At 45.0% G+C, this 13,371-nt stretch overlaps 1 protein-coding gene across 3 annotated transcripts in view; it reads right to left on the bottom strand.

Moving 5' to 3' along the window:
* The window catches only part of LRP4 (LDL receptor related protein 4), an 83,530-nt gene extending 72,428 nt beyond the window's left edge, over window positions 1-11,102 (bottom strand). For all 3 annotated transcript variants that reach the window (XM_040067110.1, XM_040067109.1, XM_040067111.1), the window contains exon 1: window positions 10,983-11,102. In XM_040067110.1, the coding sequence (XP_039923044.1) occupies window positions 10,983-11,067 (85 nt within the window). In that variant the 5' untranslated portion in view covers window positions 11,068-11,102. The remainder of the gene's footprint in view (window positions 1-10,982) is intronic.
* Window positions 11,103-13,371: the final 2,269 nt, after the last annotated feature.

Raw genomic sequence — 13,371 nt, forward strand, 5'->3', positions numbered from 1 at the left:
ACGCTTGAGTTTCTTCCAGAAATTGATTCAACACATGAAGGGTCTGCCTCCACAAAGGTTTTAAGAGAGAGGGATACATGGCATGGAGTCCAAGGATAGAATTGAAAATGTTCCAAAGAATAACATCTTATTTCTAGTAAACTAAGTGTTCCTTACTCTAATATATTTTATCTTTTACTCTTAAGATTACAAAATTTTCTTCACAATGTCTCCTTTTACTTCTCATTCCAAAATTTGTTTATGGTATTCTCCCTGTATCCAACTTGAAATCAAAATTGCACGTGCCAGCTCAGGATTTGGTAAAAGTCTGACTTGATTTCGCACAGTTCTCTTGGCACCAGGTGCCAGCAGAATAACTTTGCACAATAACTTGTGGCAGTCTAGTTGACTGGCAGGTTCAGACTTCTTTTTTCTGCTATAGAAACTTGTGTTTTGGTTTAGATTCTGATTAGCTTCTCATGTGAATTTTGGATTTAATTATTTGCTTCCCAAAGCCTCAAAAGGAGTGTCAGACCCCAGAAACAATGTTTTCACAGGCATGGATAGCATTTTCATTTGGTTTCAGTCTATGGTTCTCTTGTGCTTTTAGGTGGAGACAATTTTTGCTGCTTTGGATGAAATTGCATAAAAAGAATTGGTTTTGGTGCTGCTAGGACCAGCAATGGAAACCCTCCCAGTCCTACTCTGTAGCAATCATTACACAGATCTCATAGATCTAGTCATTTCATAAAGCCATTTCAGTCTTTACATACCTGAAAATAAAAATGTTGACTTCCCTTTGGTTACAGTGGAAGAACATATAGAGCTCTGGAGCTCATTCTTGTGGGAGTCAAGTGTTTAATCTACTCTTGATTAGTATGGGAGGAAAATCTCAGCATTCTTTTCAGTTCTGATGGTTTGAACAGTTCAAACATGTCCTACTTGCTAGGGCCACTTTCATGGCCAGCACAGTCACGCAGAGCCTTAGGCATGCAAAGGTTCCTGAGGCCCATTACTGTGGGGCTCTAGAGGGTCTGTGCCATCCACCCACCTTAACTCAGTCCCATCTCACAAGGGATAATATTCTGCTTGTAGAGTTACTGTAATTTTGCTCCTGTAAGCCACTCCCCTTCTCCTTGTCTCTAAAGGGCATGGAGCTATAAAGCACATACCTTAGAAACTTTGGTATGCAGCCTGCACAGTCAGAAAAGCTGGCTCCTTAGACTACCTGGTCTTCTGGAGTGTAACTCCCATGGCCCTCTGTCCTCACAACACTTCAAGAAGCAGTTTTAACATTGCTACCACATTTAGTTTAAGATCTTGACACAGGATGCAAAGCATGTTGTTATGATGTTGTTCAAGAAAAAACCCAAGACAAACACAGGTAACACTCCATGCCTTCCCCAGGTTAACCTGCAGGACCAATGCACTGCAGTATATTAGCCAGCAAACATAGATGTTTTGGCAGCTGTCCCAGTCACTTAATCAAAGCCTGAGCTCAGAGGCTGTTTCACCTGAGCGGGTAAGTCAGGATGTACATTCCAGAGATGTCATCTCTGCCTCACTTCCCTCCTTGCTTGAAGGCTTCTGCCTGAGTATTGTTTATTTTTACCCTACAACTGATGAACTGTACATAGGTCTAATTTGTCCTGTATCTCCCATTATTTCTATATTGTACTGTGTTAGGTTTCATCTTGTGAAATTAAGTGGGGTTTTTCCAAGCATTTAAAGGAGGCGAGTGTCTGCCACCCCCTTCTTCTTGCCAGTCTGTTCTAAACCATCTCATCACAAAAATTGCTCACAGGTTCTTTCTCAAAAAATAATCATCTGAGTTTCTCTTGTTCTTCCAGCATACATATATACTTATCATCAAGTTTGCTTCTCCAGCACAACCAACCAAGAAAAAGTAACTACAGAGTATCCCAGGAATTGTCCCTTTTTTTTTTTTTTTTTTTTACATTGCTTTCAAGCTTAAAAGTTTGCTCCCAGACTTCTAAAGACTTCTGGGTGAAGAACTAACCACAACAAGGCATGAAAAGAAGCACCAAAAAAAAGGCCCAACATTTTCAGGGACAACTGACCAGAAAACTTAAACCTAAGCAATCTGCTTATTTTGTTCTAGTCTGGAATTTGCACTAAGAGCAACAGAAGATTACAGCTCCTCATCTTTCTGTTCACAGAAGGCAGGTCACAAACAAGAAAAACCTCAGAAATAACAGGCTTCTCCTGTTAGTGAGCAAGCTGCTTCAAGCCAAAGTTTGTAGCGGAAGGTTGCAGAAGTCAGGGAACATGAAGGTTGCTCTTGCTTGGGTACTGGTAGCATAGAAATTACTCAGCATAACTGTCAAAGATGCGAAGAAGACAAATCTGCCCTTCTGGAGGAGTTGAGGCACAGGCAGGGGATCCACCTGCTTCCCAGATAAAAGAATCTTGTGCCTGGGAAAAAAAACCAAAACAACAAAACAAACAAGCAACAAAAATAAACCCCCTAAAACCAGCAGCTACCACCCAAAAGGCCTAAAGGCCTTCTGTTTAAGGTAATGCTGACTACGGGTCGGAATTCTTCCATACACTCAAAAATTCAGTGAACAAAGGCCTGTAGACCGTATTGATTCATGAGTGGTGACAGTTCAAACTGGAACACATGAGGTTACCACCCTTGTGGTGGAGACACCCTCTCGGCAATCAGCTCTTCATGAGTCAACACCCTCTTACAGCTGCTGCTCACTGGATCTGGGAAGAAGTCAGATGCAGAGGCAGCCTTCCCTAAGATAGCAAAGGGCATAACCCCACCAACCAGACAAATCTGGTTCCTGCTCCAAGACGATGCCCAAGAAAATTCCCTTCACTTCATCTCGGCTTGCATACAGCTCTGAGCTCAACCTGCTCTTTCCTTCTACATAACTTAGGTCTGTTTGCAGGGCAACGACTTTTGCTCTTGAAGGACTCCAGACCCAGTCTCCCACTTACTCCTGCATCACACTTTCTAAGATTTAAACACTGAATACGTCTAGTTGAGAACCATGACAAAAATGCAGGCAGTCCTCTAGCATTCCTACTTACCAATGACATTCTCTCCTGTTTCTTGGCCATTAAAGCCTCCAGAATGGCAGGCTCCAATCTAACTCCCCTTTCCCACACCACAAACTCTCTAGTTTTCTCTCACAGACAGATTCATTATGTTTTTCCTCATGCTAATAGGTACTATGCTGATCAAGACCCATTTATAAAGGCAGCACAAATTAGTGGCATGTCCTCCAGCCACAAGAAACTCAATTCAGGCTTTTCAGGAGTAGCAGGTTTCAAAATCACAGTGAGGAGAACATAATCTCTGAGGCCTCAAAAACCTAACTTCTTAAATTTCTCAAGCCTGAAGAAGTGGCAAAGTCTGAATAACAAAGAAAGGACAGCAGTAAAGCTGGCTTCCTCTTAACAAATGCAGTTTTTATTCAGAGAATTATCCCACCTCCTGGTTCATCCTCAGAAGCTTGGAACAGAAGCAGGAAATTGCAACCCCAAGACTTCTCTCTCTCTTTTTTTTTTTTTTTTTTTTTTTTTTTTCCCTTCCCTCACAGTTGCAAAGAAAGGATTTGCCTATTCAGCAGTTATGGAAATTCAGAACTAAAATTAGGTGGGAGCAAAAAGGGAAAAAAAAAAAAAAGAAAAAAAAAGAGAAAAAAGAAAGAAGGTGTGTCATTATTTTATTCTAATCCTAGATCCCACGAGACAGTTCTGATACACTGAACGGCTGCACCTTAAGCAAGAACCTCTCCCAGCACTACCAGCTGCCACCAAGTCAAATGAACTGACAGAGCTGGAGATTCAGGCTAAAGGAGCAGTGTGTTATTTCCCTCTAACCTTGCAGAGTCACAGAATGCTTCTTATGAGCTTTTCTGAGAAGAAGGCTGAGAACATCACGTGTCTATGTTTTAAACTGTTCACAACAGTGACTCACTCTTTCACACAGCAATTCTTAATGGGGAAGGGGAAGAGAGGTAGGCTGCTTTTCCAGGAAAGGAGCAATTTTCTGCCACCAGACTTACCCTTGTTTCTAAATCCAGACTTCTTACCAAACCCATAGTAATCTCCTATTCTCACATTATGCTTTTGTCCAAGCAATTATTTTCAAAATTCTAGCTTCTCACTTCAGTTCTGCCCTCCCATTCCAGACCCTTTTCCTCCAAAATACCTTCCTAGACATCCCACTCAGAAACCATTCTAGCTTTTGTGCTCCCAAGGCTGACAGATTACATATTCCACCACCGCAGACAGAGGTGGTAATGGAGCTATCTTATGGGCTCACCAACTCAGTGTTCTGCTAACAGTCTCCCTTTCCATTACTGACCCCATTGTTAGGTTTCTAGTATTTCATAAAATCACTCCAATTAGGTCAGGGACTCTACTGTCACATCCTCCCTTAAAGCATTAGTAAAGTAAGTCTTTCCCTGTCTCAGCAGCTAAATTATGCTCAACGCTCATCTTCACTTTCAAAATTTCCATCTTTTATCCGACCTAATTAACAACCCTTTCTGCCATCAGATCCCGCATAATTACTCCACTTGGATTTCCTTACATGACTCTTCTGTTCCTTTGCCAACTCAAGTCCTTGGCTCTCATTTCTTAAATGCCTATCTTTGCTTCTGTTAATATCTATATTCCTATATCCCTTTACCTTCTTCTCATGGTTTACGCTACTCTTGCATCTGCTTCCTCTTCCTTATTCACACAGTTACCAGCTTTCAGTAGTCTTTGATGCCAACTCCTACCCAAAACCTCTCTCTATCCTCATTCTAAGAAGTGATTGGAATGAAAAAACTTTGGAAGCTCTTCCCATTAAACCAAAGCTAAAGGAAATTTAATTAGAAAGCGATACCATTTTAATATTGACCTTATCTATCCCAGTAGAATTATCACACCCCTGATCCTTATCGGATGTCAGATGTCCAATTAAGACTATGAAGCCTTTGGGGCAAACATAACCTTCTCCTTCATGTTACACAGAGCCACAGCACCTCAACCAATCCTTAAGTTAAGAAAAACACCTCGGAAAATCAAAGAACTTGATTTCGCCAAGGGCAACACCACTCCGCTGTGATTTGGAAATTACCAGCGAAGTTAAAAGTCCTCACTCTTTGAAATCTCAAAATGCAAGAATAGGGTTCCCCTCAACAGAAATAATGTCTGACCATGTCTGAGAAGAGAGGAGCTGGGTAGAGAATGCACTGAAAAGGTTTTTCCATGGTATCTCTAGCTCCTTCCTGCCTCAAATCTCCAAAGCCATCACTTATCCACTTCAAAACAGCAGGAGAGTCACTTCTTTTTTCCTCCTCTCTCCAGAAGGAGCACAGCAGAAATAAACCTCGAGTGATAAATTATGCACCACTTTTGTGTGGCTGCCTCTTGGCCAGACGGGAAATTTTTCTCCCAAAGCCTTTTGTTTCCAGCTTTGATCCCAGTGTTGGATCTGCTCTGTTCAGCTTTCCCTCAGCATGGAGGTGAAGGGAGAGCTGACACAGGCCAAGTCCAGGCTTACTGCAAGTCACAGTCAGATCTTCCATTCGCCTTCTCCCCTCCCCCTTTCCAACTGGAACTCTCCTTGAGTTTGAAAAGATCCTATTAAACATTTTCCAGAGGGCCTTACAGAGGATACATTATTTTGATGGATGCTGGGACTAAAGGAGGAGGATTTCTAAGTACAGTGAAATAATGGAGTTTGTTCTAATGGGTTTAAGAGATGCCCGGGGGCACCAAGTAAGTTCCTTCTCTGCAAATCAAAAACACAGAAGACCAGAAAATGGAGCCGAACAACTGAACGCCAGGAAGCGGGGAAATCGGGCTCTATTTAACTGCTGCTCTTGGTTACAGCCAACTTCAGGCTGCTTGGAAAAACAGCACACACACACATATCACTGGCACAAACTTAACAGGAGAAACAAAGAGACAACAGGGGTCAAACTGGGGGTGGCAAGTAGGAGAGGGATGCAAGACTGGGTCCCCACCCCCTGCCAGAGAGTCGGATCAATTATCCTTGAATACTAACAAGATTTCTGATTAAAGAACTGCTGCTATGCAAGAGAAACAGAAAGCTCCAGCAGCTGGGAGGGGCTGTCGGGCAGTAACAAAGAGACACAGAAGACTATGCCCTGCTAGGGCATACGGAGGAAGCCACCACGCTGGTAGCCAGGAGAGGGGTCTCCCCTGCCTGGAGTCATGATAACGTCTCACTGCTGGTAGATTTAACTCCAAGAGTAAAATTCCATCTTTACACTACAGAACATGGGGTCTGTTTTCAGGCAAGTATGTTATCTACTGGAAGCTTTGCTAGACAACAGTTTTTTACACAACCTCACCATTATGGTACAGGAAGGTGAATTCTACTCTAACCCATTCAGGGGACAAAATCTGGTGCTTTTTACGTCTGAGTATTGCAACACCAGAAAGGTTGCTATCAACATACAACAGCTTGAGAAACAAGATCTGTGCTGTCTTTGGTCATAGACTTTTTGACAAAACTGTAACTGGCAATACAAACATCAAATATGCATCTACATTACTGTCTGTTAATCTTAATGGTTTGTGACTTGCAGACTGGTGGCTAATACCAGAAGAACCTAATCACCTAATCACCTCATGACAGACAAAGCTTCTGTTACTACTCTTCAACCCACAGGTGTGCTTATACCAGAATGCTTAATATATCTCATACCATCAGAATCAGGCTCATGACACTTCAACTCCCTTTTTCCTTTGTCTTCTATATTAAATTACATAATTCCCTGATAGGAGGAATTTCAGTCACTCACAATTCAGCACTACAAAAGTCAACAATCAGTTCCATCTGATGTTAATAAAGTCTTTATGAAAACTTACTTTCCTGCCCTTTCACAGTGAGTCTCCTTTCATCTAGGCTCACAACAGCCGCCGAGATCTGCTGCTCACAGAAAGACTGACAGCAGCTCAAGAGTCCCCCAGACCAAACGCACTGGCTGGAACGCTTCAGCATCTAACAGAGAGTTCTGCATAAGAGAGGCAAAAAAACATGCCTGGAAAGCTGAAAAACCTCAACGTGAATTCACTCACAACAGGCAGTCAAATACTCCCAGGTAACAGTCCCAAAGCAACCAGATATACAGCATGAATAAACTACAAGTCTACAGAATTACAAGCCCCTGGATCCATATGCTCTTTAGTACAGGGAAATGGAAATCTACAGAGGAGAAAGAAGAGATTCAAGGAGCATTACAGTGTCCAGTTTTCACTCAGCAGAGACAACAAAATCCCATAAAAGAGTAATACCTAACCTAACAGCAATGGCAAAGAACCATTGGCACCACAGACACAAAAGTAAGAGCCTAACCATCAAGGACATGAGATTCATAGATGACAATTACATTTAGTGTTTTATGCCATGACTGCGTGAAACACAGACAGCTGCTAAATAGCGTGCCATTTAAGGGAGTGGGCTTGTTGTATGCCTGAGCTAAGCTAGAAATAATGGAGGACTAGAGAAATTAAGTATCCACCTTTCTTCTACATTTCTTTTAATAACACTTTGCTTACCAATTCACCCTTTCCAACAGACAGTCAATAAAATTTCAGTGGTTTTATGATCTCTTGACCATCAGCAAGAGAAACGTAAGTATTATTAAAAAGAGAAACAGTCATAAGCAGCAAAGGAATTCAATGAAGGTGCAGAACATTCACTTACTATATAAACCTATTTTTAAAACCCTGACTGTTTTTTAAGATAATATCTCTTTATCAGCTTTTATAAGTGTTATGAAGCATACATTCTATTGTGTTCGACAGTAAGTTGCATTCTAGGGCAAATGGAGTTGGCCTTGGGCAAGACAATTTCTACTTCACTTCCCACATTTACAAAACAAGGATAATATTTGCCTATTTCACAAGAGTGCACAAAGATTCAAGAGCACTATCAGACTACAGATCATTCTCACAGAATTAATGCTTTAACTATTTTTCATGTTTATTTCACTAGTCTGGAAAGCATTTACAAGTAAAAACAAAATACAAATCACTTTGATTTCTTTTTCTAGTTAACATACAGCAAGTACCGCTTTCTGGTTTGAACTACAAACAAGTTTACATCTAACCACTTTTTCTTCTGTAACTTCAAGGAATACAATGTAGAAGAACACATTGAAATCACATTTTGTGGCCCACAGGAAGAGAACATCCCTCTTCAAGGTTCACAAGACACTCTGGAAATACAAGCACTTTATGTAACTACGCACCTATTACTTTTCTTGCTGCATATACCCACACTCCCAAGATACAAGAAGAGTTTCTCTATTGCAGAGAACAGTGCTATAGCACACAACTGAAAGCTTCCAGAAAGAGAATATATAAGAAAATTGCTTACATACACTAAATAAAACAATAATGCTAACTTGATACTGGAAGATTTATGTTATATGCGTTTCCACTATGTTTTAGTAGACAGAATTGTCAAAAGCAAAACAAAAAAACCCCACCACTTGTCACCGACTGCAGCATGTTGCTTTTCATTTTAGAAATATAGGGAATGTAACTCAGTGTCATCACCACTTTGGAAAAAAGAAAGTCAAGACAATTCTGGGTGATCGAGAGATCCGTGAATATCATCCAAACCCTGGCACTCCCAGCACACCCAGGAAGTAGAACATTATCAGCTCCAAGTTGACAATAAGAAAATGGGTGCTTTGCACTTGGCTAATAGCTGTAAAACCAACAGCAATGCCAAGCACAGGCAGTGAAAATTGTGATTCCCACTGCAAAATATACTTCTACAGAAGTAACACATTCGGCTTTCTAACTATAAAATGTAGCCAAGATGTTTCAGAAGTGAAGCTCTGATATTAGCTATGTATTTTTCTGGCAGAGCTCCAGGAGCCAGAACAGCAAACACATCAGCCAGACAGGTTCTGTGACATTCTGTATTTATACAAACACAGACCATCTTAACACCAGGTCCTTCTTCACTCCAGCCACCAGCGGTGCACGACAATAGCATTCAACTCCCTCTCTATACCTGTTTTTAACTGCAATACCCTCTTCCAAGAGCTCAAATATACTTGCAGACCTCCTTTGTTGGTTTGGGGTTTTTTGGCACAGACTTCTCCAGTTTGATCTGCCTCTATCCACAACAAGAGTCAAAGGTCAGTCTTGCAGACTTGTTTGCTTTATGCTCTCCTGTACTGAGGCAGAGTAGTAAATGAGCAAGCATTTCTAACAATTTACCTGTTTGCCTTAGGACAGTTAACAGCACACCACCCCTGCAGGTACTTCTAAGGGACAACTTCGAAAATTTTCTACCTAAGTGGAGTAATGCTGACTCATCAAAAATTTTTGCATTTTCTCTGCCTCCTCCATCCTGATACCTCCTCATGTTTTCCCTTGCTTCAGATAGGAAAAAGACTGCCCAGGAATTGTGTCCTTATTGCAAAACTGTGTCCCTATTTCCTTCTATTTCAATGAAGAGGATATTCACTTCTGGAAGCAGCTGGCACATCCAATCATAAACTTACAGTCATCTGACAAGAGGATACACAAAACTGCACTGATGGGAAAACTACTTGAAACAAGCTGCCATAAAAAAAAGCATCCTAGAGACATCAAGGAACAACCACCTACTAGCAAACTTGCATTTTACAATCAGACATCCCCCACATGGCTGTTAACAGCCCAGACACATTAACTAGGAGCACCTGGGTAACAGCCAAAATAAAACACATCCAGCTCTGTACCTACACTAAGATCTATCTTTTAGATCCTTCTCACTCCTAGAGGGCAGCTAAGTATCTGTGCGGCATTTGGGAACTCAAGAGTACTTCTGGCTCCTAAAAAGAAGGGTTTCTGATACACAGAACTACAGCCCTCTCTAGTCAGTCCATCCAAACTGGCGTAGCACATTTTTTAAAGCTGCCTGCAATTAGGTTTTTTGTTAGAAGAGAAATAATATTACTTGAAACCCAAACTCCCTATGATTGTGCCCCAGGGGCAATACTTGTAGAATGATGGAGGTCAGCGGCACTACTGCAAATGCTTCCTGTAATTCTGGAGTAGCACAGGAGAAAACGGATGGGTGAAATTATACAGCAGCTGCCAAAGTAGTGAAGGTAAAGAAATGAGGTACGTATCTCCTCTCCACACCCCTCCCCCAAAAACCTTCTAACTCTTTATAAACATTTTTGCGAACTGTTTAGATGTTTTCTTCTCCACCGGGCGCTCTTTAAAATCAAGAACCACCGCACAAGACGAAGAAACAGCAGATGCCAGTTGATAGAGCAACCACAAAGCTGAAGTTTTCACGGCGAGACTTCACGGGACGACCTCCCGGCTCGCTAAGAGCGCAACGAAACCCTCCCCTCGTCACTATTTTCGGTACTCCTGCTCTGGCCCCGCTGTGCCAGGGCGCTGCGGGAGGAGTCCCAGCCCCGCCGAGGCGAGGCAGGTAGCCCGGGGCGCCACCGCGGAGCCGGGCTGTACCTTTAAGGGGCCCGTCGCGGCGGGCGCGCGGCTGCATTCCTGCTCCGGAGCGGCGGCTGTCCCGACACGCCGGGCACGGCAGCCTGCGAGGCAACCTGCGCGCCCGCCCCGGCCCGGCCCCGCCGCTCGCACCGCGGGAACAAAGCCCGCGCCCGCCGCCAAACTTCCGCGGGGGGCAGCGGCCGCGTGGGCGCTGCGCGCTCTCGGCTGGGGAGAGCCCGCCGGCCAGGGCAGCGCCTCTCCGCGACCGGCCGGGGCACCCTGCCGGCTCCAGCCCGCCGCGCCGGGACGCGGCGAAGGCGAGAGCCCCGCGTCCGGGCGCGGGACGGGGCGCGGACAAAGCGCGGCGGGGCGGCGGCGCGGGGCAGGGCTCCCCGCCCGGCGGGCGCGGGCAGGTGAGCGGCACGGCCGGGCAGGGCTCTCCGTCCGGGCACGGATCGCCGCCGCCGAGCCCGGGACGGCAGCCGGGCCCCCCGCGCTGCCGCGGGGCAGAGCGTGCCGCGGCAGCCGCTTACCTCTGGAGCGGAGCAGCGCTCCCAGCAGCACCAGCAGGAGCTGCGGAGGCGCGGGCAGGAGACAACCCGCGCCGCGCCGCCTCATGGTGGCAGCGCCCCGGCCCCGCGCCCGGGCCGCCCGTAGCGACGTCGCGGGCTCCTCCTGCGCGGAGCACCCCGGCACGATCGCCGCTCGCTCCGTCCGCAGCCGCGGCAACTCCGGGGCCGGGGGCTCCCTCCCCGCTCCGCCCGCCCAGGCCCGGCCCCGAAGGAGGAGCCCCGCCGGGGCAGCCCCCGCCCCGCTCCCCCCGGCGCCGAGGCGCTTCGCAAACTTTCGGCGCTGCAGAGGCGGTCCCGCGGCCGAGGCTCCGCGGCGAGACGCTCAACCTCCCTTCCCCACCCCGTGGGGCCGTCTCACCGCGGCGAGAGCCCTGGGGTCGGCCAGAGCCCCCGGACCCCCTCAGCCCTTGTCCCGGGCACGGCTCCCTCACCGCGGCGGGGAAGTCCTTCCTAAAGCGGCTCCTGTGCTCCGGGCCGTCGGTGTCGGCTCTCCCTGTCCCAACTCCCGCAGCATCGCCAAGGAACATTGCTCCGGGCTCTCGGCTGCCCGCCGCAGGGCTGCCCGGTATCCTCCGGTCCCAGCGCGTTGCCACCGCTTCCCGACTTGGGGCAGCTACCTGTGCCCAGGACAAATCGCAGAGCCCTTCTCCCCGTCCCGTCCCCGTTTGCCAAACTCCCTTCGAAAGGGAAACATTCACGAGCTCTTTGCCCGGCATGCACGTTGCTATCCATGAGAAATGTGTGATTTTTCCCTCCGTTCGTGACAACAGTCTGCTGTTCGCTGTTTTCCTTATAGCCGCGGTGTCCGAAGATAGCTAACTACATACGAATCTCATGTACCCTAAAAAAAGATTTAGGGTCGTTCCCTGCGGGAATAGAAATTAACACTCGGACAATTGGCTTATGTGCCTTCTGTTCTGTGCTGTATTAAAAAGCAGACAGGCTTTCACTGGAGATCACCCTTAGAGCCAGTTTTATGATCCTTTTGGCATGATTTGACATTTTAATACATAGGGTTGACAATGCAAGGAAGTGTTGTTAACTAATTAATCTCAGCTGATTTCAAAGTATTAACATGAACAGAAAGCCGACTCAGATAGTCCAAACTCTAACCACAGGGGAAGATGAGAATTTTATCAAATTGACACCAAAGGGCCAGTAACAGAAACGGTCTTACTTAAAGCCTTCCCATAGATGAATCCAGAGGAAGCTGCAATTAATCCCATCCTTTAAACAATCACAAGAGTAAGAAAACGGCACAGCATGTGATTGAGAGAATTATGCCACTCCTTTTAATTAAGTGTAAAATGGTGAAGACAAGGGGTTTTATTAAAAATGTCAACGTAAAATTAAAACAGGGACTGAGCTTTGACAAATTGTGCTCAGTGAAAAGAGAAAATAATCCAATGCAGCTTCACTGAGGAGAACTCCCAAGAGCAGGAACACCACAAGAAACAGTAAGCAGCAAACCATGTTTAAATCTACTGTACATGGCCACCAAGATTTTTAAAAAGCAGGCTTTTTTTCTTTATATGCAGAACCACTGCTTCAAGATAGGAATAGATCCATGTGCAAGATAGGCAAAGTCTGCAACATTGTAGAAGGGTAACAACAAATACAGGTGGTCAAGAGGGACTGGCTGAGGTGAAGAGACTAAAAAACTTCTCTATTCTAATATTGACTTGGAATCAGGGACAGACTGAGGCACACAAAGTATACACAATTACTGTAAAGTAATAAACTCCGAGATATCAGAGTTTAAAATGGTTGAAGGGGAAGAATTCTGCATAGTTGAGAGAAAACAATAATCTCACACTGACTGGCTGACTAATTAGAATGCAAAACCCTTACTGTATCTCCCTAAAATACAGAGCAACATAACCAAAATTCATTTTTGTTTCAAGTTTGTATTCTCTGCTAGGGCTAGATCATTGGGTAGTATAACTCAGAGGAGTCCTTCTGACTTCAGGCTCACAGAAGCTTTTAGAAGTTGAGGTGCTGAAGTACTGAGTGTGATAAAGCACAGACACAGGCCCCAGAACTTCCTGATAATTATATTCTTAGGTCATGGAAGACTCAGCTTTTGAGATGAGTATTCTCCTGTTTTGAAACAAAAGCCTCTTGAAAAATACTGTCCTAAATACAAATAAATTCACTTGTTAGCTCTTCAGTTCTTCTCCCCCCAGAGAACAAATGTCTTTACCCACTCTGTTAAAGTGTGTTTACCAGTCCTCTGCATCCTGCACTGTATTCTGGCAAATCACTTTCCTCTCCAGGCTCAACTTCCTTAAACTATATCTCTGTCTAATTAGTAATTTTGAAATCCCCTGGTGAAATGTTAGAGAAGCAC

The sequence above is a fragment of the Hirundo rustica genome, chromosome 6 (assembly GCF_015227805.2).
Source record: "Hirundo rustica isolate bHirRus1 chromosome 6, bHirRus1.pri.v3, whole genome shotgun sequence".
NCBI lineage: Eukaryota > Metazoa > Chordata > Aves > Passeriformes > Hirundinidae > Hirundo > Hirundo rustica.